At 37.2% G+C, this 26,030-nt stretch overlaps 1 protein-coding gene across 4 annotated transcripts; it reads left to right on the plus strand.

Annotated features, from left to right (window-relative positions):
• Nucleotides 1-772: 772 nt before the first annotated feature.
• On the plus strand, nt 773-24,448 carry LOC135474894 (myeloid leukemia factor 2-like). 4 transcript variants are annotated; one of them, XM_064754558.1, is made up of 7 exons: nt 773-952; nt 14,468-14,687; nt 19,592-19,720; nt 20,328-20,487; nt 20,778-20,941; nt 21,553-21,720; nt 22,092-24,448. In XM_064754558.1, the coding sequence occupies exons 1-6, from the start codon at nt 903-905 to the stop codon at nt 21,685-21,687; spliced, it is 858 nt and encodes a 285-aa protein (XP_064610628.1). In that variant the 5' UTR covers nt 773-902; the 3' UTR covers nt 21,688-21,720; nt 22,092-24,448. The 4 variants fall into 4 exon arrangements, with proteins under 4 accessions (XP_064610628.1, XP_064610629.1, XP_064610631.1 ...); XM_064754559.1 differs by lacking the exon at nt 773-952 and adding an exon at nt 7,765-7,953; XM_064754561.1 differs by lacking the exon at nt 773-952 and adding an exon at nt 12,547-12,675.
• Nucleotides 24,449-26,030: the final 1,582 nt, after the last annotated feature.

The raw sequence follows: 26,030 nt of genomic DNA on the forward strand, positions 1-26,030 counted from the left end.
CTATGCCATTGCTGCTTAGGCTGATCCTAAACAATTTGCCAGTATGCGTGTCAAAAGGTCTAACTCGCCTAATAGTGTATACATGATTCGCTTCACTGTGAGGAGTATGCAATCAATCATGGCGGTTGGAGTTGGACTGTATCCTGTTTCCACTAGTTTCATGCATGTGTGGATTTGTTAGTGATGACACATGGGAACACCTACCTGGAATTCATAGGTGAGACGACTACGGACAAACAAATTATTTGGTGTCCAGGAGTAGTATATTAAAGACAACAAGGGAAGAACAGAGGTGTTTGAAGTAAGCTTATGGAACAAGGCAGGGCTGTGTTAGTATACGCAATCACAGCCCTACAGAGCTAGACCTGTGGTAACTCTTCGTCATAAGTCAAGGTACAAGATTTCTCCCTTGGCCAGTCTGTTTGACTTCAAATTGTATTCCACGCGTGTGAACAGAATCGATTAGTATTCTTATATGTAACATGTAAAGATATATATATATATATATATATATATATATATATATATATATACCACCAAGTAGTCTCGAAATTTTCTCCGAAACGAACAACACGCTCTCCAAGGATTTCCAGTTTTAAAAGGAACGTGATTCGCGGGTAAACCGAGAATATCCTAATACGGATAATCGGAGAAACGTGCTTGCGGAGAATTCAGCCAATCAATATCAACGTTGTAAAGAGATTTCACTATCAAGGATTGGTCATGACTTTACTTCCGTTTTCAAATCAGACCAATGGCAACCATCGAATATTCCCGTTCACGCCATAACTCGAGAACTATCGAGACGGGCGGACATCAAGCGATCACTGAGCTAATTTTTTGAGTACTGTCCCGTCTGTTGTAGCAATTATTGTATTTTACAAGTTGGAAATCGTTCCATCATGTTAGGAGGGCCGTTTTTCACTGCAATGGAGGAAGACCCGTTCTTCGCGTAAGTACAGTACCACGAAATTGACGGTATCTATGGTTAACAATGTAAACAAAGATGGGTATGACTTAGGCCAAGGATCTCGGCAGTTATCATATAATATGGGGTTAGGCGTAGGTCACAGACGAGGAGTCTTCCTGGTTAAAATAGTGGTATTTAAGAACAACAAAACTGCGCAACAAAGCTCGGTGCAAAATGAACCAATACTTGTATTAACCGGGCAATAAAGTCACCAAGACATTTTCTGATCCTCTGCAAATTATTTCCACATTCTGTGGACTTTACAAGCAGCAATTCCAAGATAATTCACAGTTGTGACTTGCGCTCACATGTCATGTGGTGACATTGCGACCTAATAAATCGGGATGTACATCCCCCCTCTAGTGTGGTTGGCCTTTCATGATGTCACTGTGTTGATCAGCTGGCTGTCAGTTTTGACAGACAGAAAGCCATGTAACTGCAGAGACATGAATTTGCAATTGACTGAAGGCTATGGACCCCACAGATTGTGCGAACTGTCAGATTAAGATTGCAGTGAAAAAGGGTGCTTATGTTTTGTATCCATTCCTTTCAATTTCACGGAAAGGTCAAACACTGCTGCGCTTGCGTGTCTTGCTGACCCAGATTTTAAAAGCATAGCAGCGTGTTAAACATGAACTTATTTTCGACTTCGACATAAAATTTACAGGAGAATGATGATGTAATGGCAAATAGCGATTGTAGTAAAATGTGCGTAAATATTTCAGCTTTCCGAATTGCTGTGCTTTAGGTCTACTCAGGAGAAATTTAATGCGCATGCATCAGAATTCAAAGAGGAGGTAACTCTTTGTAAGCATTATACCAGAATCGGGTCCACATAGCTCTCGGGTTAAGGGTGGCCAGCGGTCCCCGCTTATCAGTATATATAAGCCACACCTTAGATGGAAGTCTTGTGCTAGGTACTTCTGATTTGACTTCTGATTTTGCCCTCAGTTCATATGATCCTCATAGACAGTTTTGCACAGTCTCCATTAGGCTAGAGGTTTTCGTCCTAGACACCACATTATCAGTATTGACCTTTATCAGGAAGACCAATTTGGAATGAACAGCAAAAAGGCTGACATCTCGTCTGGTACAAGTGATACTTTATTTTGTGTATTCAACACTTTCTGACATACATTTACAGTAGTCCAGTTTGCAGATATGTAAATCTGATTTGAGTGGTGAGACTACAACAGTTCCAGTGCAAAGCACTTTTAATCAAAGTCACCACTCGTTTCCATACCCAGAGCTATTATCTGTTCAAATCCACCATTAGTATTTGCAGATCAATTGTATATTGTCCCAGTGACACTTGCGTGTGTTATCTGAACGCACTAGACATTGGTCGTGTCCATGCACCATCTTGTTTAGACTAGAAACTTGTCTCTATTGGTTATCTCCCTTTACCTTATATATATATATATATATATATATATATATATATATATATGTATGTGTGTATATATCGCAGAATAAGATGGCAACACAGACTGATGTCTAGTAGGCTCAGATAGCACATATAAGTGCCACTGGATAAAATACAATTGATTTGAAAATACTAACAGTGGATTCGAGCATATAATAGCTCCAGGTAGGGAAACAAGTGGAGAAACTGGAGGTTAAAAGCCAAAAAAAAACCCGTCATATAAAAAACCTGATACAATTGCCGAAACAGTTTGTCCCAATGTTAGAGAGAAAAAGTTATCCATCAAATATTTTATCCAAGGTAATGATAGTCCAAGTATGTCACTGGTAGGTTGAAAACTATTCGGATATGCCATTATCATGGCTGCTCAACATTTGACCAGAAATGGTTACAAATATATGTGAAACTTTATGTGTGTGGAGCACATTGGCAGAAGTACAGTGAACAATCACTCTGCATACCTACAGCAGATCAAATCCATGTCAGAAGATCTCCACTCATAACATTGCCACACACTGTCACCAGTGATTTCAATATGCCATTTGCCGCCTCATTTGGTGAACACTGATTGTCACCAAGAGTTAACCTCCTGGACATCACAGTGCATAGCTGACTTTATTTTACTAGATAGTGCAAAGCTGTGATACTGGAAATAAGTTAATTCTACACAAATCTTAATTGTGTTGCAAGAATAATCCAAAAGACTAAAAAAATCCCTATTTGAAAGGGACAACTGTAAAAGTATGCTTATGAGCACCTTCCCAAAACTCATATCACCCATTTGGTCATATGGCAGCCGTTTTGAAAACACGCACAAGAGGTACTAACTAGCCTGGGTGTTAACTCGTGAAAACTGATACTTGATGGGATTACCATTATTAAATTGCGAGCAGATGATGTTACAACTTGAGAATCCTTATTTGCACTTTTGTGTTCTTCACCACTTCGACAGATGGCGAGGCCTCTGATTAGGGGTTGAGCATGACTGTGGTGTATTTAAGTAATTCTCAACCTACTAGTACTCAGACTCTGAAATGGCAGTAAGTATGCAAGTCTCAAATGTTTCTTCAGTTACCTGAACACCTATACACCATGTCATGAAATGACTTGACAAACAGTAGTTACATGTATTGACCCTGATTAATAGATGAAAAATGTGTTTGCCAATTATATGTACTGGAGCACAGAGCATGACAGTGTTCTATTGAGCTTGGAAGTAACCGATAAATTTCTGGGGTGACAACAGTGAGCTTGCCAGTAACTGATAGATTTATGTAGTGATAGCACTTGGCTTGTAAGTAACTGATAGATTTATGTAGTGATAGCAGTGGGCTTTTAAGTAACTGATAGATTTCTGTGGTGACAGCAATAGGCTTGTAAGTAACTGATGGATTTCATTGGTGACAGCAATAGGCTTGTAAGTAACTGATGGATTTCTTTGGTGACAGCAGTGGACTTGTAAATAACAGATACATTTCTGTGGTGACAGCAGTGGGCTTATAAGTACATGTAACTGATAGATTTCTGCAGTGATTACAGGGAGCCTGTCACTAACTGGTAGCTTTCTGGGTCTGATTACTGTAAACTTGTACTGTGCCTAAATTGTTGTCAACTTTCATAATACTTGACATGTCATCCAGAACTAACACGTCAGTTCATAGAGCATTTACTGTAACTGTGGCTTTAGGGACGTGTAACTTGCACATTCACTGAGTTTTGAGTGGATAGCATTTTCAGTGGTAGATATACACTACATATATTTCAGCCATCTTTACAAATAATTTAACTTGTAAATATTACTAATACTGGTGAATGGAATTATACATGTACCTGAAGAGACAAAAGTTACAAACCTACCTGATGCACTTTTCATATAATACTATTACAATACATACATGCACAGTACTTGTTTTGGAATGCTATATATAGTATTTGTATCAAAGGCACTGCCAAGTTTATTTTATGTCAGGAGCAATAGACATTTCCGGACTGTCAATCAACAATAAGCATTTAACCAATCATTATCAACGTTGTTGCAGCCGGATATCCCACACCTTGGTGACAAATGTTCAGTATTTCTTTGCTTTTACCTGGAATTGCTTTTACCTGGAATGATGTGAAAAGTGACGTCACGAGAATTGGTGGTGGGACATTGGACGTGGTGAATCCATCCATTCAACAGTTGTCCCCCAGTCCTGACACCATATGTAGGTATAGGTGAATTGCCTATGACCTCATATCTCTGTATTTTTTGTCTGTGTGCCATGTTGGGAGAGGATTCTTTGACTATTACAATTGGTTACATGTATGTAACTTCCTGCTAGACATAGTGCTACAAACATATACTGAACATCTGCTATGATGTGCATGTCAAAATAAGAATGACAGAAAAGGAAGAGTTTGTTCACATTTTCAACAGATTATTATGCACTAGGGTCACCAGAATTGAAATAAAAGATTTTCACAGGAACGACAAGCATTTCACAGCTGTTTTAAAAGCTTAATGCACTTGCTCTGGCACATATTTCTGATGACTTGAACAGGATTAATTTCCATGCACTGTAGTTTTTTTCTGATGACTAAAACATTATTAAAATAATTGTTCATAGGTTTATGGTGCAGAACTTTCTGTTAAATTTCCTGAGCTATGTGTTTATTTATTTTTTTATGTAGTTCACAGTGTCTCAGTTCAGGCACATGTATATGACGAATCTGTATTTGACAAGTAAGTATTTTTGAAAAATCGGTCTTAATTAGGAAGTACGTATCTAAACCATCAAATATTTTCTTTGGGTAATGCGATTTGCATTCAGCTGACAATCTCAAAATACTTGGGATATGCCATACAGTGCAGCATGTACAGATCGATATGATGTGTTGTTAGCATATAGCTGTTGTGACCTTTCATCAGGATGGTTTGACTACCTGACATGTTAGTTTAAAATGTTTACAGATTTTATAATTCATAATTTAAGTAAATAGGGTTGAAGGTTATAATACTTGCATGTACGTGTATATTGATTGTCAGTTGATCTCCCTCCATGTATGTGTAAATTAAAATACATCATGTAGAACATTCTAATATGGAATATTGCCAGAGTTCATAGAAGACTGACCATAAATTTTGACCATGGAAAGGTTTGACCGGACATGCTTGTGCCAACCCTGGTGAAATGACAATGTCCTAATTCCTCAACTTTTTCTCATATGAAAGAGCAACTTTTAGTGCTGTTTATGCACTTTTTTAGTTTGATTTTGGAGCCAAAAGTCAAATTGGTTGACAAATTTCAGGGCTTCACAAAAAGTATAATTTTATTAGTCTACACGAAATAATGCCTTCAGAATATGCTTGAGTAAATGCCTTGCAAACATGCGACATGGTTGAAGAATTACAGTGGAATGTAGAGTTTTACGAGTTAATCTGATTACATATATTTATTGAAGGTTTAATTCTCAGGGTTTGAAGTAGAAACATATCAAAAGCCAAATGCTCCTGTATTCCTGTGATGGGCCTCAAAAAAATAACATGAGACTCACTAAATTGCATATTCCAAAGAACCAAATTGAATATCAAATAAATGATTGGCTTTTGATGTAGAATTTAGTATTTCCAACCTCCTGATTCCTCTGTGCCTGATTGTCAGAATTTGTAGAACATTTACCATAGATTTTGACCATTGTAAAGTCTGTCTGGATATACATGTACTCATGATGTCCCTGTGTAATTGCCACATGTGTGTTGTGAAATGACAAGGTACATTTGTAATGTTAATTTCTGGAGTCTGTTGGATTATACAAATTTCTGGAAGGTTAAAATCTTCTGGCAGGGTGGCAGAGTGGCAGAGTTGGTACAGCAAATTACATGATCGATGAATTTTGACCATTGTAAGGTTCGTCCGGACGTGCTCATGATGTCACTGTGTATTCCCACATATATGTTGTGAAATGACAAGGTACATTTATAATGTTAATTTCTTGAGTCAGTCTGATTATACAAATTTCTAGAAGGTTGACATCTTTTGGCAGAACATGACCAATAAATTTTGATCATTGTAAGGTTTGTCTGGACCTGCTCATTAATGTATACATGTGTTTCCACTTTCATGTTGGCAGTGGGAAATGACAGTGTAATGTAGAATTTTCAAAGCTGGTCTGATTGCACAAATTTAGGAAAGGTGTAATAGGTTTTTAATAACTATTAATAATAGGATATCATGCTCCTAAATTTCTTCTGATGGCTCCCAGAAAATTTGTCCCACATAAATTGCATATTCCAAGGAACCAAACTGAGTATCAAGTAGATGTTGGCTCCTTATTTGGAAGTCAATATTTCATCTTCGTATTCATTAAGAGCAGCTTGCCAGAGTTCATGGAATACTTATCATAAATTTAGATCATTGGAAGATTTGTATTGATATGTTCTCTGCTGTGTAGGTTCACAAACATATTGGTGTTGTGAATTTGGATCGATAATGTAAAGTTGAGTTTTCTCTTTCTTTATGTGGACATGTTTGTTCCTGTGTATGTCTACATACATATAAGTGTTGTGAAATGAACAGGGTAACTTAAGGGTAAATTGATTGGAGTGTTGAGATACATGTATGTTTGCACATACTTTTTACATGTTTATATGTAATTCTTCTGTGGCAGGGTGGCATATAATACTAACAAAAAATTTGGACCATTCTAAGATTTATATGGACACACTTTTGAAGTTGGCATGATGTATTTTTTACATACATGTACCGTGCTCTGAAATGACATACTGAAAGTAATAGGTTTAGTAGTTTCGGTGAATTGAATATATGTTTTCATCAAAGGTTAAATTCTTTAGACTTAACTTGGCAGATAAAAGTAAAACGTTTGATACTTTCCATGGATAGCAAATTACATGTGTTAGTCACCTGAAGTTGTGTATATGTAGTTTACTTTTTTGGAGATTGTAATATTAAGTAGGATAATATAGTACACTCAACAGGTATGTATGTACATCCATTCATGACTACATGTACATGTATGTATAGACTGCATTTATTACATCTACCTTTAACCAGCAGAACTGTTATACAGTTACTTAAGTCAGATGACCCTTTATTAAGTACCACTACATGTATATAAAATGTGAATTTGTATTGAAGGGGGGATTTCTGGGCTAGTGTTGAAGCTTGAGGGCCTTTTGTGTGTGGGAAGATTACGTCAACTTTATACTGTGTCCCATGGGCCGTGTGTGACAGCTGAACAAAGGGGGACTTCTCCGTCCCGGGTTTGAGTCATCAGTCTTCCCCTCTCTTGTCCGCTACCATCTGGTGTCACAAGACTGGTTAGAATCCCACCTCTGGCACCACACAGAAAAGCTCAGTTGGGGCGAGGAGAAGGGATTGTTTCAGTTTTGTTAGTATTAGTCATCACATATAGGCTTGTGCAATGTCCACTGTTTATTGATTGTTCAGAGTGTACATTTTCATTTACATTAGAATTTCACCAAATATTATATATATATATTGACATTTTGTCAAGTTCAGTTAAGTACATATTCTGATGTGGTGACAAGTAACAGGTAAGTTTGGAACAGTTAGTGCACTTGTATAACTTGTATTCATGTGCGTTTTAATTGTCAGCATGTCTTGTCAGTATACATGTTAGTATACACATTTGACTACTGGGCTTGTTGTTTAGATATTCATGACCAGTACATACATTTACAGTATGTTGTGACGGACATGTGGTGATTATTTTTAGTCATTTTAAGGTCTGATACTTGGCAGTTTTTACACATAGATGTATGCTGGTGTTTCTTGGTGTGATATTTGTACATTAAATTCAGTAATGATCATGTGTACTGTATTTACATGTACGTACAGTAAGTTGTACTCTCCCTGTGGTTTTTAGCTGGTAATCTATTCTAATATCTGCCCACCACCCCTAGAGTTACATGTAGTTTGTGTCTTGTCTTGCAAAATATCAGGAAAGTTTGCATCAAATTTCACGTGTTAGCTACATACACATGTAGTTCAAGTTCTTACCCTTTTAGATTAGATGAAGTCAGATTATATCTGTAGTGTAAGGTGAAGCCCTGGCAGTGGTGAAGTGACCCATTAAAATCCTGTTTAAATTAAATTATTGAACTACGAAGCTGAAGATGTACATAGACGCGTGCCTTTGTACGTGGACGTACTGTGTACAGCTAAACACAGTCACTTCAATGTACATGTATTTGTGTGTATGTTAAGCTCTAGTTGTTCAAAGCTATGTCAAGAGTTTACTTCAGTATTAATAACTTTAGCTGGACTAATGTCAGTGTGCTACATGTATATAAATGTACATATGCTGTATTAATGGTAGGGTTTTTAAGCCTAATTTTGAATTTTAGTACACTTTAGGGCAACATACCCCCATATCCAGCAGCAACCTTTTATTAAGTATTGACTGTGATACATGTGCTAAGCTATAATTGTTTACTTGCTGTTCAATCAGTATTTCATGCAGGGTCGATTCCTCACCTCGCTGTCTCTCTCTCTCTCTGTCTCTCTCTCTCTTGACTGTGGTAGTGTGTGATTATCCTATCACTCAACATATTGCACCTGGCCTTAGTAGGCAAGTACAGCAGATAAAGGTTTGGAATAATGTAAAATACATGTACAGCATATGATCTTTAACTACGCTGTTTTCCATGCATGTATTTAACCTAATTCTGCAACATTTTCAACAACCAGTGCAACCAGTACTTTGAAACATTCTGAGAGAACTATGGGGTGTAATATAAGAGAAATAATCTGCCCAGTTTAATGAAGTTTGCATCTCTGGTGACGAACAAATGAAATGCCATTTTCATACTATCTGTATGCATAAATTTCACTGATGAAAGTGCTTTTCATGTCGAAAAGGTTGAAGATTTACAGTGTATATGTACATCTAACATGTGCATTTTGTGTCCTCTGCCTGGACATGTGATATTCCTGCACTTGTACACATGCTCTGCATTCTTAGAATACGTAGATAATAAAACCCAGAGCAAATATTTTTATGGATGACAGCCTGTCTTCATGTTACCTGTAACTTGATGAAGGTGTTGCGACTACATGTATGCCACAGTTCGTGTGACAACAAAACACCAGAGATTTGATAACCTGGTTTCAGAAATGGACGAAATGATCAGCAAGATAATTTTCAGATTTTATTACACATACAGTACATGTAGTTTTGGTTGAAAGTTCAAACCCCAAGATTGAGAGATTGTAGGCAGCTTAGTTAGGGTATTTCAGTTTGATTGAGCTTGACAGCTTGAAACTGAGAATATCATTTTGTCAAATCAGAATAATCAACTTGTTTAGTCCCTAGCCTGCTTGTAGTTAAGTGTAACTCAGAGTTTGTTATAAAATGAGTGATACTTCCACATTATGGGTAAACTCTTTTTTTGATTAAGATTGACAGTGTTTCTCTAAAGTTTTAATAAGGTTGGACAAGGGCAGGTATCAGACCACAGTGTGTACAATCATTAATTCTATAAGCAGTGTTGACAATATTAATGTGCAATAAATGACCTGAAATTACGTGCATGATGAAGTTCCCCATTTTACCTGTTTCTGAGAGTTCTATCGATCTGAGAAAGTTTTTGTCAGGTTTGTTTGAAAGAAACATGTAGGATGATTTCCTGCTCTTAGTTCAGCACCACAAGGAATATTTTATGGTATTTATTTGTCTTTGAAAGTGCACTTTTGGGGTGAAATTTTAGGCCATTTACCGCATTGCAGGTTTTCTAATGTACCTGTAGGTGTAGTGGCCTTTTTCACATTCATGTACTACATGTACATGTATGTTGTACCTAGAAATAGAAGAGATGGCCACCTGCTAGGTCCACAAAACGGGCACTTATAGTGAGTAAACTTATCTCTCTACCCGTTCTAACAGTTCTCTCCGAACGTTTCAAAATATTGGTTGCAGAGGTGGTTGAAAAGGTGTCTATTTAATGCCACTAGTAGAATTCACTAAGTTATAGATTACTACAGTAGGCTTTATGAAGATGGCAACAAAAGATGTCAGGTTTGAAGCCTTTTCACTTCACTTTATGAATAAGAGTGGTGAAATATTTGTATTGTTGCGATTAGATGTAGCAACTATATACTAAACACCAGGAGTAGAACTCGCTCCCGTAGATAAATGCGGCACGTTTTATGAAAACAGCAGTAGGATGTTAAGTTTGTACATATAACTGATACATTAACGTATGTAAGTTGAAGGTTGACTAGGTGCATGAATACAACACTGTAAAACAAACTTATAGTTACATGTACATCATTATGAATAAATTTATCTCTAAGGCCATCATTGTTAGAGATATCTCAAACGACCCTCTAAAGAAAGGACCCTTTCTTGTTGGGGGGTGGGGGGTTAGCTTTTGAGAACATTACTTTCAATGTTAATACCTTTAAATTCCAATCTTCTTCATTATCCAGAATAAAATAATAATCTCTACCGAACTATGCTACTACATGTATTTCTGATTGGGTTATCCCCAACAAAGAATATTTTGTTGATTTATTTATTTGATTGGTGTTATACACTGTACTCAAGAATATTACACTTATATGACGGCAACCAGCATTATGGCAGAAGGAAACCAGGCAGAGCCCAGGGTAATCCCACAACCATCAGCAGGTTGCTGCCAGACCTTCCCACATACGAAGAATATTTTAAGGATGGCCCTAGTTTTATCCCTCATGACATGTCACAATGTTACATTTGTGTACATGTATTTATATATGAATAGCCGAAAGTGTAAATTTGATATGGGTATTTTTGTTGCCATTAAAGGTCATATATTTTAAGTGCGGCCACAGGTAGTAATGCTTCCGATTTCAATTACAATGCATTAGCTGCCCTGATGCATTATTGATATGTATGCCTACTTGGTCAAAGTACATGTAGCAGATGTCTAAGCTAGACTTTCGGTATAATATGTTTGTATGCCTTGTCCAGAGTTGTCGGGAAATTACCTATAACTTTTCACTCCATTTACAGGTAGTCATGTGTTATTGTTTTTTTTTTTTACTGTAGCACAACTCATCAAAAGTTTTCTTTCTATTGCTTGGGTACAAAGCGTCATAAACTTGTGACCTTTATGGTAAAGCTTATGAGAGTACTACTAATTTGTAAACTAATATGCAAACCTGTAAGAATACTAGTACTTGTATGAATGGTATAAAATTTCCAGCTAATTGTATTAAATAGACTTTGTGATCACTTCTCAGGTCAGTGGCTTTTTAGACATCTAGAGATTTGAGATCATGTATGTATGGCTCATTTATTACTGCTAGCAGCCACTTACCATAACCATCTGTCTATACTGGAATATACACATCCATGTAGGCCAGGCTGTGATAGTGACCATTTTATTTTGATTACCGGTACTGCTAATAATAAGAAAATAGTAGTTATTATTAAATTTTACTAAATATAAATTACATATTATATTTGACATGTCATTAATAATTAATACTCATTAATTAATGATATATTTATTAGGGATAGCTAACTGAGTGTCCAAAAAATGCCCAACTTGGTTTTTGAGGAAGTTCATCTCGGTTTTGCAAAAGTAATGTTGCATTTTTGGTTAATTTTAGATCACATTCAGTAGGTGTGTCGGTGGAGCTGAACCGAAAGTTCACTGGTTTCTGAAGCCGAGTTTTCTCCACACACAAAATTGACTGTCCTGTTATCTGTGAAACATTTTTGAGACAGCATTTGCAAAAGCAGCTGTTGTTATACATTGATTACATGTTCGCATAATTCTGACATCAATCTAAGTTTGTGCACCTGTGTACTCAGGTATTTGTTTGCATAGACCTTATTTTGCCATGGCTAAGCTGTTGACAAACTGTCGTTGGCAGCATGGATCTGGAGTTTTTGTCAATCTATTCTCATGGTGAAATTGAGGAACCATGCAGAAAGGCCTGTTTTTTCCTTTCTCTCTTGTATATTGTATGCATTCTCTGATTCCAGTTTATTCTTGTACAGTTGTTTTGCGCAGATCCGGTTTGATTCTCGTTTGAGTCAGTGCTCAGCTGCATTGTTATTCTGCTCATGCATGTCTGTTGACACACTGTTGGGACTGTTGTAATTCTGCCGTTACAGCAAGATGTACATATATTTATACATACACTGTATATATATGTAACATCACTGCATCAGCATGTAGCCCTGGCTGGCCAATATAGCCCTGAGGTTCATGAACAAACAAAGCATAAGTAAAGAAGTCTATTACATTGGCAACCGTCTGTGTGTAAGTATTGCATAATGAGTTTGGGAGTCGCTGATCTGCCATGTCCTAGTTTATGTGGTATTTTAGCTTCTGCGTTATTCAGCCTGTGGCAAGTCGTGTATATATACAATGTATATATATATTCCCTAGTCTGTGTAGACATAGCGCCTGACCTACCTCTACACACAGTGTGTGTACATGTACAGTATTTAGTTGACAGTGACGCCATGTAAAAAGCACACAGGCTAGTAGCTACTCCCTGGAGCTTTTAGAGAAATGAAATCAATTACAGGTAAGAGATCTGTCCTGTGAGAAGGCGTGTTACCTGTGTGGCTACTTAGCTCTTGGCCAACTCATAGTCCGCATCCTTATCCAGAAGAATTAAGTTTATTTTTGCAGCATGATGCTTGTCTCTATTTTAAGACCCAGACAGGGCCCTTAGGGACAGCTAGGTTTTACATGGAGCTGGTGGTTGTGGGGTGACATTCCACCTGAGTTCATCTGAATCGTACACACCCGTTTACCTGTGGATTATCTACTAGTGCACTGGGAATCCTGTTAATATCACGGACGTGAACTCTACGATTTTGTCAAGACTATGAGGGACTGTTGTGGAATTATTCTGGTTGGTGCTCACATCAATGTTTGGAGCTCTTTTCTTAGCTGTTTTTATTGTGACACGTGTTTTTGTTGTGTTTTCACGCCAGCCATTCTGTCAGCTTGATGTAAAAGTGTACCTGGGGTGCAGTGCAACCTAAAATAATGTAGGTACCTGTAACGTTGAAGTCAGCTGAAAGGCTGTCACTGTGGCACGCCCATTGAAATAGGAAACTGCTGAGCTGTTATTCTCTTTGTTGTAGTTTTAAGTCGCTCTAGTAGGAATTAGAGACTGAGAAATTGGTCATGAGCTTGAACCTCTTCACTGCATTATGGGCTAGGATCAAATCCTGTCTTACCTCAGTGTTCATCATGAATTCATATCACTGTAGCTCTTTATTTTATGGTCACCATGATGGCCACCCACTTTATAAGCACATTGTATTACACAGGTTAGTGGTAGCACTAGATGTTAGTGGGCACCATTAGGCTGTCATTCTCAGCTTCTCTAAATCACAAAGGTGAAGGTTTACTGTTGTAAATAATGTACTCAGGACTCAGTTTTATGGCCAAAATTGTGATGATATTATATATATATATATATGTGTGTATGTGTGTGTCTGATATATACAACTCAAAAGCTGTATCCTTGTCAGCAGAATTATATAGTGGAGCAGGATGCCATTGACGTAATCAGAAAACAAATATAATGCTCTTGAGTTGAAATGATCTCACCTACATGTACATATGGCTTACATGTGCACATAGCTTACATGTGCACATAGCTTACATGTGCACATAGCTTACATGTACCTGTACCTGAGATAGTGTATGCATGTGTACCAGGCTGATTATATAAGAGTTGGGCGGTTAGGTCTAGCATGTACAGTATACGTGCACTTTAAGAACTTTAAAGGTGTCATAAAACATCTCGATCTAAAGCCCTACCTGTATGGGAAATTTTAATGATATACAGACAGCCTGTAGTAGGAGGTATTACGTAATTTTAATTTCATCTTTAACAATGCTTATTATGTCACAGCGAGTAAACTATATATGTACAGTATATGTCAGATGAAAAACCCCATCCTCTAACATGTTGTTAATCATGCAACAGCAAAGGGCAACATGTTGACAGGGGAAAGCCTGTCGGTACCTCATTACCTCTGCATATGTGAGGAGTAGGTTGAATCACTTTTTGCCTTTTCTCTTACAGAGACCACAGACGTCACATGCAGCGTATGGAATCCTTGTTTAACGATTTCCCATTCCAACGACGACACCGAGGCATGATGGGGATCACAGACGGCAGAGAACACCACCAGCAGTTACAGCACCGAAACAACCAGCTACAGCCATTTGGCATGTTCGATAGCATGTTTGGCAACATGTTCAAAAACATGCGGAACATGATGGCAGATGTTCAGAGAGGATTTGTAAGTATAGAACTTGTGCTCAGAATTGTTTTAGTTGATCCAGAAAAACGTATATCTAAAACACACGGTTGCCAATTTGTTTATTTGTTTGATTGGAGCTGTATGCTGTACTCAAGAATACTTTACTTAAGTGATGGCAGCCAGCATTATGATGAGAGGAAACTGAGCAAAGCTCATAGGAGATCCACGACTATCCACAGGTTGCTGGAAGACCTTCCCATGTAAGGCAGCCAGCATTATGTAACTGTTGAGAGGAAACCGAGCAAAGCTCGTAGGAGATCCACGTCCATCCACAGGTTGCTGGAAGACCTTCCCATGTAAGATCAGAGACAGGGTAATTGTACTGTACTGGTACACTTGCCACGAGGCTCGGAAGGCCCCGGCATAGTTCACAAAGGAGAACTGACACCTGTAAATGCATAAGGGTATATAGAAAACAGTGCTTAGCATGCGAATACTCTGAATGGCTACACCAAAGAGTCCAAATTGGGATACTTTGTCTTAACATAAAACTTGCCAGATGTTCCCATTTTCAATACAAAGTGTTCAAAAATTGGCATTCAAATAAAATATAAACTCAAAACTTTGTGAAATCCATCCTTGGGAAGTATAGAAAAGCTTTGTTTAGATTGTGTTTGATTCTGTGAGAAGCCAGAATGACTCCTAGTCCCATGTCAGTTGAGTGGTGTGAGGATGCGGGAGTCTATTACTGATAGTTACACGTGACAGTCTAATAGACATGTTTGACTGCTGTCAGCAGGGACTTTCTTGTGATCCTGGACATAAAAACTATTATTCATTTCTCCTGTGTGACCCAGTAACCTTTTAAACCTGCCTTGCTGTGTGAACATGCACAAATCATGTACATTACAGGTACACGTGTCTGATTTACTTTATGAAAAGGAAAAAGCTGTATTACCTGAAATCAGAGAAATGTCAGATTTTAGAATCAGCTTCATTATGTACAGTTAGACTAATTGTACAAGTACATTTTGACAATCTCACGGGGAGAATCATACATGAGTACTTGGACTTCCTAGACACAAACGTGTACATGCTGTATGTGTATTTACATGCATGTGTGTGTTTCGTAAGGTAAACTTAATTTTATCAACATAAACCGGGCAATTCATTTTGTCTTTGACATGTTACAAGATCATTTCAAGATATAGACTTGTATATTTGTAGGATAATGATGAACAGGTGGATAGTGTCACAGAAATAGGGCGATCACACTTGTCACATTCACACTTGTGGCAAAAATAGCCATGGCAATTTGGCTCTGTATGTGCCCCACATAAACTTTGTCAAAGCTACTGTAATTCTGGCTTTTATTTCCGGCGACTGGCAATTTGCCTACATCTGGCTTCATGTACGTGTACATTGGACGAATGTGGACATCTTAAGGCAATGAGGCGTGTAATTGCCCATGTACTGCATATGCAAATTATAGTCTATATAGACACATATATGTTCGTACTTAGAATCTTGACACAGATATGTATGTCTAAATAGGTTATGGTTAACAGTAATACATTCAAGAAGAATGGCCCTGACACCCAAAATGTAAGACTAAATTTAAAACATTTTCTCAAGCTGTAAATTGGCATTGAAATTGATGGTCTAAATTTACCTTGTGTTAGCCAAGTGTGTCCAGAAGCATTTGAATATGACAATAGAACATACACAATTGATGTTAAGACATTTTATAATTAGATTCCATTGTTTGAAACAATTTTGATAAAATCTTTGTGAACCTTGTAATCCCCTAACTAAGGGAGTTAGATGTACATTCAAGGCTGATTTGCTCAAGTTTTTTTTTAGCTCCCCCGGTCTACTTTTAGTTCTTCATTATTGCATGTAAATTGTCACATTTGATTTTTGTTAACTCTGCTTTATTTTATCTAGTGTTTAATTTTGTTGTGCCTAAGAATTAACATTTCACTTGATCACATACACTTGTTTCACTTTATATTTGTGCAAACTTCCAGACATTCACGCCACACTTATTATTTATACATGTTATACGTACACAAATGGATTTTGGATAACAGATGATTTGATACAAATTGCCCGGAGACCTATGTTTAAATTAGGATTTCACACATCTGAACAGGAATGGGGCATGATATCAAAATGTATGACCACCCTCAGGGCCATGTCTTTAGCATTATAGTTCCGGAAAATGTTTGGACTCCCAAACTGATGGACACCCAAATTACATGTGATTAAGTATTAAAACTAACAAGTAAAGCAAATGAAAATATGACTGTTTGCCAATAAAAAAGTTTAAGTTTCATGACTTTATAGCTCCGAAAGCGTCAGACTTAGTAACATTTTATAAAATTTCTTTATGCATAGTAACTATGTCACCTTTAAGGTTTGAGATAACGGCCTTCAATTTTTTTTTTTCTAGATATGACCCTGACTACAAAGATGAACAAGTATGTAGTAATCCAAATTTCTTAAAGAAGATTAGGGTCCATTTACCAGAGCTACATGTAGAAATTGGTAGATACCTGCAGTGTACTGTGTTTGTAAATACATGTGTTAATGAAAAATGTTCATCCTAGCCGGTGCATTCATGTTTACATATATTTAAATTAAATAAAATGCCCCATGTTAAACCATGTCACACACTAAGCATGTTTTGATATACTTTATTTCGAGTTAATATGTAAAAATGCACTTCCAGAAGCAAATAAAGGCCTTAAAATGATACTTTTGATGCCAACACTTCAGTTTTTCTGATAAGAGAAGTTCAGAAAAAGCTCTATAATGGCAATATAAGGTGGATAAGGCTGTCAGAATCACACTAAAAATGCTTAACTTAACTACATGTGGGTTAAATGCAGTAATTAGCAGTTGTGTGAAAAATAATGAAATAACATGTAATTTGAACCAAATTTACCTGTATTTGTTCTGGGTGTATACATGTAGGCATGAACAGCTCTGAAAACAGGTTGTCAGGGAAAGGGCCCTGGGCTGTAATCAGGCTGGCAGCTTATTAATAGATGAGACATGAGAATATCACGGGTTTTCATGGCAGTATTGTGCTCCAATGTTTTCATAGCCAGTCTTTACAAGAACGCAGTATAAATATACATGTACTTTTAGTTTGAGTATAAATACAAGGTATAATACTGTCCACTAATACGACAAGATGCTCGTAGAAAAAAAATCCTGGAATATATTTTGTAGTCTCCCACGTGGAGAATATGTAGTGTATATTTGTGGACTAAAATGTTTGCTTGTTTTAACAATACGTCATATCTACAGCTGTGGATAAAAATTACATGTGCAGCATAATCTTAACTGGGGTGGGAGTTTTACATGTATAAATATAATGCTGGATGTGTATTTTTTTTTTAATTACATTTATCAGCATTTGAATGGAAAACAGTACATGTACATGTAAGTGCAGAATATGATTGAACATGAATGTTGAGATGATTTAGAACCATCTAGATGAGCAACAGAATTGCTTGAAAATGTCACCTACCCTAACTCTTCTAAAATTTGGGACAGATATTAGTAGTGTTGGAAGTAGAGTATTACATTTCTTTTTTCTTTTTTTTAATAGCTTTTTGGAGAAAAGTAAAACTATGAGTATGTTTTTCATTAGATGGTCTAACCATGTGAGAAAAACTCATTATTCCTGCTAGAATTACATATATATTAGCTAAAATGATCAGACCAGGTGTCTGAAATTTTAGAAGAAATAGCGTAAGTAGAGGTTTTCATGAACCGGTTTTTGACAAAAGTTTACCAAGAAGAATGATTACTTGAGTTAAATGTCTATATCGTTATATAATGTCTTCAGTATACATGTATGTACATGTATAAATACATAAATGTGGACATATGTAATGTATGATGCTACATGTGCTTAGCTCCACAAAAACATGTATGGACAGGCACGCATAGCTGTATCTCTCTGAAAACTTGCTTATACGTACATGTATACACAGAGGTCACACCCAGCCATTGACACAATATCAAAGTCTCCAGTACTTTATGCACATGTAGCTGTCACATTGTATTTGTTTACTGGGGCCAAGGATGAAATTATCAGTAAAAAGAAAGCAATTAAGTTCTGAGGGTTTGGTGAGCTACACATATGCGGAAACACCTCTGTCACACTGGAGCATTAAGAGTTTGTATTTAGCATTACAGACTACATGTATATCACCCATGAAGGGCATGAAATCAGCTGTGAAATTTAGTTTTAAGCTCCATTTTTTTTCACATCTTTAGTCTAGATTAAAAGTTTTTTCTCCTTCACAATATGTACAACATTATCAGCATATATCAAAACACATAAGATCAAAACACATACATGGATTAGACTAGCTAGCCTGCCCCTTGTTCAGCAATACATTCTTTGTATGTTGATTAAAGTAAGTACAGTTGTAACACTTCACTTGAGCTATGCTTTTCTCTGTGTGATAGGCAGAACCCCTCATTTAACAGGAAATAAAGACAACTTATTTGTTAACCAAATTTTCATAAAACTTTTTTTGATATTGGATGTTATATGGGTGGCCATATGCTTCTTATAAAAGCTGTTATATTTTTGAAGGCGTACATAATTTGAGTTGTCACAGAATATCATGAAACTGAAGTGAAGGTCATATTATTGCACAGGAAGAAGAAAATATTTTCCATGGGGTGAAACAGGTGTGAAGACATCTAGGCTGTTTTGCAGTCTTCAGTGTATATTCAGTGTATTACTTGTAGCCCATGTAAATTATGGGTTGCTCTGTATGGCCATATACAGGTGTGTCATGCACATGTCAAACATGCATCAGTATGCTTGAACCCAGAGGAACACACAATGTAACAGTTTTAAACACTTTTTTTTTTACTTTTAATTTGTTTTCCTGTTTTATGTTTGGGTACAGGTGGATGTACAAAATAATCCAGACAGTCACTGTTATACCCAGTCCTCGTTTGTGTCCTACTCCCAGAGTGGGAATGGCGCACCCAAAGTGTACCAGGCCTCCACCTCAACCAGGAACCAACCAGGAGGGGTAAGGAATAGCTACATGTCTTCATGTAACATGACATGAAAGTTTGGTTTCCCCACCCACCCATAAACCTGGCCACAGTCTTGTAAATGTTCCTGGGTACAGTCTAGGACTTACTTTTATTAATTGATCATTCTTTATTAATTATGCAGCCAGCATTATGGTGGGTGATCATTGTTTAATGTGATACTCAATATTTTTGTCACACATACAGTGGTGATCACTTTTATTTGTAAGAGTGCTCAGGATACATGTGTAAACCACTGACATTTGGGGAAAATGTTGACAAACTTTACCATATGTGACAGTGTACAGCTTGTAACATTAATGGAGTAATTAACCGAAGTTCAGTGTTAAACTTTCCAAATTTTAATCGCTTAACAGCACTGTGAATTTTGGAATTCCTTGAGGGTATGAACATGTAAGTAGTGATTAAATGTGTGGAAGGATATGATATTTTGTTATGTAATAATAGAGTAGCATTTGCAAGAACAGGATTGTTTGAGTGAGATCATCTCTCTTTAATTTATTTGGAACATGACCCTATGTCTACAGTCTACAATTGAAATTTTAAAATTTTAATACAAAACTGTTGTGTTTGGATTTACAGATTAAAGAAACCCACAGAACTTTGCGGGATTCGGAAAGTGGGGTGGAAAAGATGTCCATTGGTCGACATATACAAGACCGGGCTTATGTGATGGAAAGGTCCCGGAACAGGAAAACAGGGGAGGAGGAGCAGAATCAGAACTTTGTCAACATGGATGAAGGTAAGCCACGTTCTTGTCCACTACCACACACAAAAACTAAGAACATTTTTTGGGTGTAGACTGACAAAATTATACTTTTTCTAAAGCTCTGAAATTGACCAGCCCAACCAGTATAGTTTTGTCCCCAATGTCAAATAAAATAAGGTTCAAAAATCGCACCGACAGGTGCTCTTTTTACATGCCAAAAGGTTGAGGAATTTGGGTATAAAGGGCAAGATGAGCCCCAGTACCCATGGGATCTGATGTGATTTATGTTATGCTGACAGACTGTCTCTATATCTCATCTGTAGGTGAAGCTCAGAGTTTTGACCAAGAGTGGAGAGAGAAAACGTCACATGTGAGCCGAGGGTCCAGAGGAGTGGATCACCGTTCTCGCCGGTCACAGATTCCCATCCGCACTCAGAGGAGCCATGGTTCAGCCGGCCGCCTGGCTCTTCCTTCACCAGTCTTAGCGGTGAGGACACAGCAAAGAAATAATTTATTTCATCTAAAATTTGGCCTGCCAAAGAACAGTTTCACAAGCACTTACATGACTTAAAATAATAGTTCTGATGTCAAGACTTCAATTAACCAAACTTTAATTAATCAAATTTTACATAAAAAAACCTAAGGTTGCCCTACAAGGTGGATTTAGCAGAATCAAACAAAATGTGTCGTCTGAAAAAAACTAAACTTCAGGTGAAATGCAGTAACTAAGTTCAGATTTAAAATTCTTAGTCAACAAGAACATGTATCCATGGTATTTTGTACTCGATCTGTTGAGATATTTTGTGTAAGTGCATGATGGTTCTAAATGTGAGCTGGAGGAGACCAGTGTCACTTCAATAGCTGAAGTGGCATTCCCTTTACACATGTAAATATAACGAGGTAAATAATATAAATTAATGAATTAACGGATCCAGCTGATTCACTAGCTTAGGTGGTACTAACAGCTAGAATGTACGTGTACCACACAGTTGTAAACACATCTAGAGTAAATGAATCTAAAGAATAAAGAAGCCCTCAGAATCCTGTGTTACCTTAGGCTGTACAGGATGTTAATTGATGTTCTCTTGATTTATCCAGGAAAACACAGAGGGTTTAAGAAGGGACACAAGGCGACATATGGACCCAAAGCGGATTGTCGGAGCCACAGAGTCTAGGCGCATTGAGCGGCGACGGAATCTTCACACACCCCGCAGTCACAGGGACAGGGACTAATCTCTACCTTCTACAGATCACATGTCATGAAAGGTGGGTCCTCCTCTCTCAAAGTCATGTTCTCTGAATGACTGTCACAGACATACTCCAGACGGTGTGCCCAAATAACACGAAACACACTCTAAATACTGTTTGAAATAGCCTTTACTTGGGATTGTCTGTTGTATTTTCTGCTGAATATGCTAAAAACTAAGCTGTATTCAGGTAAAATATCATTGTTGATTGTTGTCTTGCGATTCACCAGATTATCCATTTTGGTTGATGGCTGCTATACAAATGTATGGTTCGACACCTGGACTCAAGTTGAACTGTGCTGAGAATTGTGCTTTTTGTGTACAACATTTCTCAGTGTTGCTATCTGTATTTGATTTAATAAACTGTTTATGTCTGGTTGTGTTTTGCAGAGCACTGAAGAGGAAATTATCTCAGGGGGCCCAAGGTGTATTTAGATGTTGGTATTTTATTCCTAGGATTTTTGGAGTTGTGATTTTAAGACTGGGCTCAGTTTGGAAGATTTTCCAGTGACTTTGAACTTTTGATCTGAACACCTGTAGAGCACAAGTCAACAGTTTCCAGTCTTTGTTACCGTTGTATCCATATTCCATCCAAAGAACTGATTTTTTACAAGTTATATGTTTTTTTTTTTCTGCTTTTTTTTTCCTTCTGTATGATTGATCAGATTTGTAGCAGTGCTGTCTGCTTTTGTTGCGAGGGGTAAAGCCGTTGTTGTTGCAGGCAGTCAGAAAGCAGAATTTTCCTTCAAGATTTTGTCAGAGTTTACGTGACCAGAACACAATGTTTTAAAAAGAAATTGTGCAACAGTCAAGAAAAAAAAATATTTCTTTGTATGCTTGTGAACTACTATTATTTTTTCGTTTCTTTGATTTAAACATGATTTATACATATTTGTCATGTTTGTAGACAATGCATATACTAGTTTAGTACTGCATGTATCATGCATTGATATTTGTACTTCTTGGATAAACACACAAAGAGTGTTAATAATTGCTTTGTTTGAATGAGCCATGATTGTAGTGCAAAAGATTCTAAAGTACATGGTTTGCTGTATGATGTATTTGAATAATTGTGTAATAGATCTGTATAAAAATGATTAGTCTTGCAGGAGTGGTTTTAAACTCCATGTACACGTGATTGTGTTTTAGTTGAAAATAGATGAAATACAAAGATGTGTATTGTGAGGCATGCAGGTAGAGATAGGTTGAATAGGTTTTGATACAATGTCACTGTGGTTTGCTGTTGGGCAAAGAACATCTTCAAATATTGTGGTTGGACAACAACTTGGTTGTACAAATGCTGGAGTGTTGTATGTTGTATGAAAGTTTTGTACAGTGTAAAGCTGTTTGCACACCACACTGTGCTAGTTTGTTTTGAAAAAAAAAAAAAAGAGAAAAAATCAATACAGATTTAGTTTTTTACCTGTGTTTGAAATAGCTGTGCTAGATAGTCTGACAGAATGTCTTCTTTACGCAAGTCATGTCTTTTGGAAGTATGTTTATGTTATGTTATGTTATGTTATATTTATTGATAGAGCTCTGAATGATTGACAGCACTCGTCTGATCGAGAAGAGTAGACATCTTTTTTGAGGAAGGGGAAAATGAGTTTGCATTAGACAGTCGTTGTCTTTTTTCCTGTACCTTAATAATAAAGTGAAATTCATAAAGTTTTTTGTTTCAAAACACAATAGGAAGTCATCAGTAATGTCAGCGTTTTCATTGTAAATTTGCATACTTCTGTATTTTCCTGTTAAGAATGTACCTCTTTTGTGAGAAATACAACCCCCCACCCCCACCCCGGCCAAACAACCCCTCACCCTTAATCGGTCACAATCAGTTATAATTTTGTTCATGTTTCTAAGGTGTCTCACACCTCTCATATAGTTTTCTTTCCTTCATTAAGTTTGTTATGTTATCTGGATGGAGAAAGCATACCTTGTGCCTTATTTGCAGTTGTAACACATTTACATTTTATACATTTCCAGTTACAAATACGTTTCCATTACCCCTACTGTCTACACCAACAAGTATGCAGTTTGTTCCTTGTAAGGATTTTCTTTTGAAGTAGCTCACATGCAAGTGTTCAGTGGTATGGTCAAATATTTCAACAAAGCTCGCATTTCCGTGTGAAGAAGGGGAAGTAACTTCAGAATTACAGAGTTTTTTTTTGTTGTTAGTCCGCTCTCCGTATTTACCATTTTATGCCTTATTTCTTTTTTTTTTTTTTCACAACCCAGTTGTTCGCCCACTGCAAAGCACCAGAATGATTTGTCTCAAAACAAGTGTATTGCAAAAAAAAAAAAAAACAAATTTTTCTGTTTGGTTGCCTGTGTGTTTACATATAGGAGTGGAAGTCGATTATAATTGTCTGGGTTGTACATAGGTATACTACTTGCATATATCCAGTAGCTAGTACTTACACCTTCCATTAGGACCAGCTTCACGCAGTGTGTGGGGTTTACTTCATATCACATCCAGATATAGTGTTTGAAGCCGTTATATGGTCTTAGAAATGTCAATGTGTTTTGTTTGAAATCAACCTCAGCATTCACTGATAAAGTCATTTGTTACATAAAAGTTTACGCCTGCAGTTGGCATGCTGCTCGGTAGAACCACAATGTTAATTTTTTCTACACACGGATCTGTGCAGGATGTTTTGATTTTCCTGCATTCAGTCAACAGTATTGTCATCAGATTTTGCATTAAAATAAAAATAAGTTTGTATGTGCATTTAGTTTCTTGTGTGATTTTTGGGGGTTTGATGGGAACCTATGACCATCCACATGTTGAGGACAGACCTTCCCACATGCGATCGGAGAGGAAGACAGCATGTGCACACTAACCACTAGGCCACTGAGGCCCCTCTGAAGTGATATGGGGAGAAATGAGTTAAACAAGCCAGTGAGAACCTGACTGCAAACTGATACCGGTGGTGATGGGCCACTGCTCTGAACTAAGAGTGTAGACAGTGAGTGATACACGAACTCTCGGTGGTCTATGCTGAGACATTCAAGACTGTAAGAAACAGTTACTGTACTGCTTGAGGTGTCCAAGGCGGTCTCTTGTCACAGATGTCACTTTTTGTGACCCAAGGTGACAAAAGACCTCTGAGATGGGTGAATCTGAAGCTGCTTTCTAGTTATTACCCTAGCACTTCCCAATATATCTCAGCTGGCACATGGACAGGCTTTTGACAGAGAGATCCAATTTTACATGGAATCTGTGCAGTCAGAAGGCCAACACCTGCTAAGTGTGACTCGACCACCTGGTATACCTGATCTGAACACCTGTGATCCTATCAATTCCTCAACTAACCTGGTGGATATGGAGGGTGAATGACTCAAAAAACAGTGACACTATAGAAGGCTTGATTGCTAACTGACTTATTGGAGAAGGATTACTGGAGTAAACAAACACTGTAAGGACCCGGTTACATCGTGCTACGTGATAACACATGAGCATACCCATCGTGTAAGGTAATAACATTTTCGTGTAATATATGTATATACTTGATTGTTGTTTTATGCTATACCCAAAAACATTTCACTTATACAACCATGGCCAGCAATACGGTGAGAGGAAACTGGGCAGATTACGCAGGACATTTTTATTACATTATACGTAACTATACAGAGAACATGACATATTACAAACAAAAAACAAAAAAATACATTGCTTGAACAGACTTGTTCTAGGTGTACTATGTTCCAACTTAACTAGACTTGAAAGATTTGAAAGTGAATTAAAATTGGCAGCAGACGTTCAGTACTGGTTTATATATGTTTATTTCAGTCAGTGTAAAATGCACATATGTACAGATATTCCTGACTATTCAAAGTTGTACATGTACATCAAGAAAATGTATCAAGCACAGTCAATCATTAAGCCTTTTAACTATACTTGAAACAAACAGCACTATTTTTATTTATATAAACAGTGCAACAAAAGTAAGTTCCCCCCCAAAACGTTGTTTGATATCTCCCTTGATATGTACCAGATCGCAATGAAAGTTTGCACACACCATCCCAGTAATCAGGTGGACGTGGTATATCAAGGATTAATGTGCAGGTGCAGCTGTGCGCTAATGGGCATGCGCAAACTGAAAATTGGTCGATTTTGAAAATTTCACAAAAGGAGTCGACCAGATTTTTCACCGCCAAATTTTGATTTCATCAGAGAATTTGTGTTACCGGTCCTGAAATATTCGTGCGGGTGGGCATTAAGGACATGACACACACCACAAGAAATTCATGCCGTTAAAATAGACCTGCATCAGGTCTGAGGTGGTCAGTAAAAGGTTCTCGGACCTGAATCGCTCACATTACTGT

The sequence above is a fragment of the Liolophura sinensis genome, chromosome 9 (genome assembly GCF_032854445.1).
Source record: "Liolophura sinensis isolate JHLJ2023 chromosome 9, CUHK_Ljap_v2, whole genome shotgun sequence".
NCBI lineage: Eukaryota > Metazoa > Mollusca > Polyplacophora > Chitonida > Chitonidae > Liolophura > Liolophura sinensis.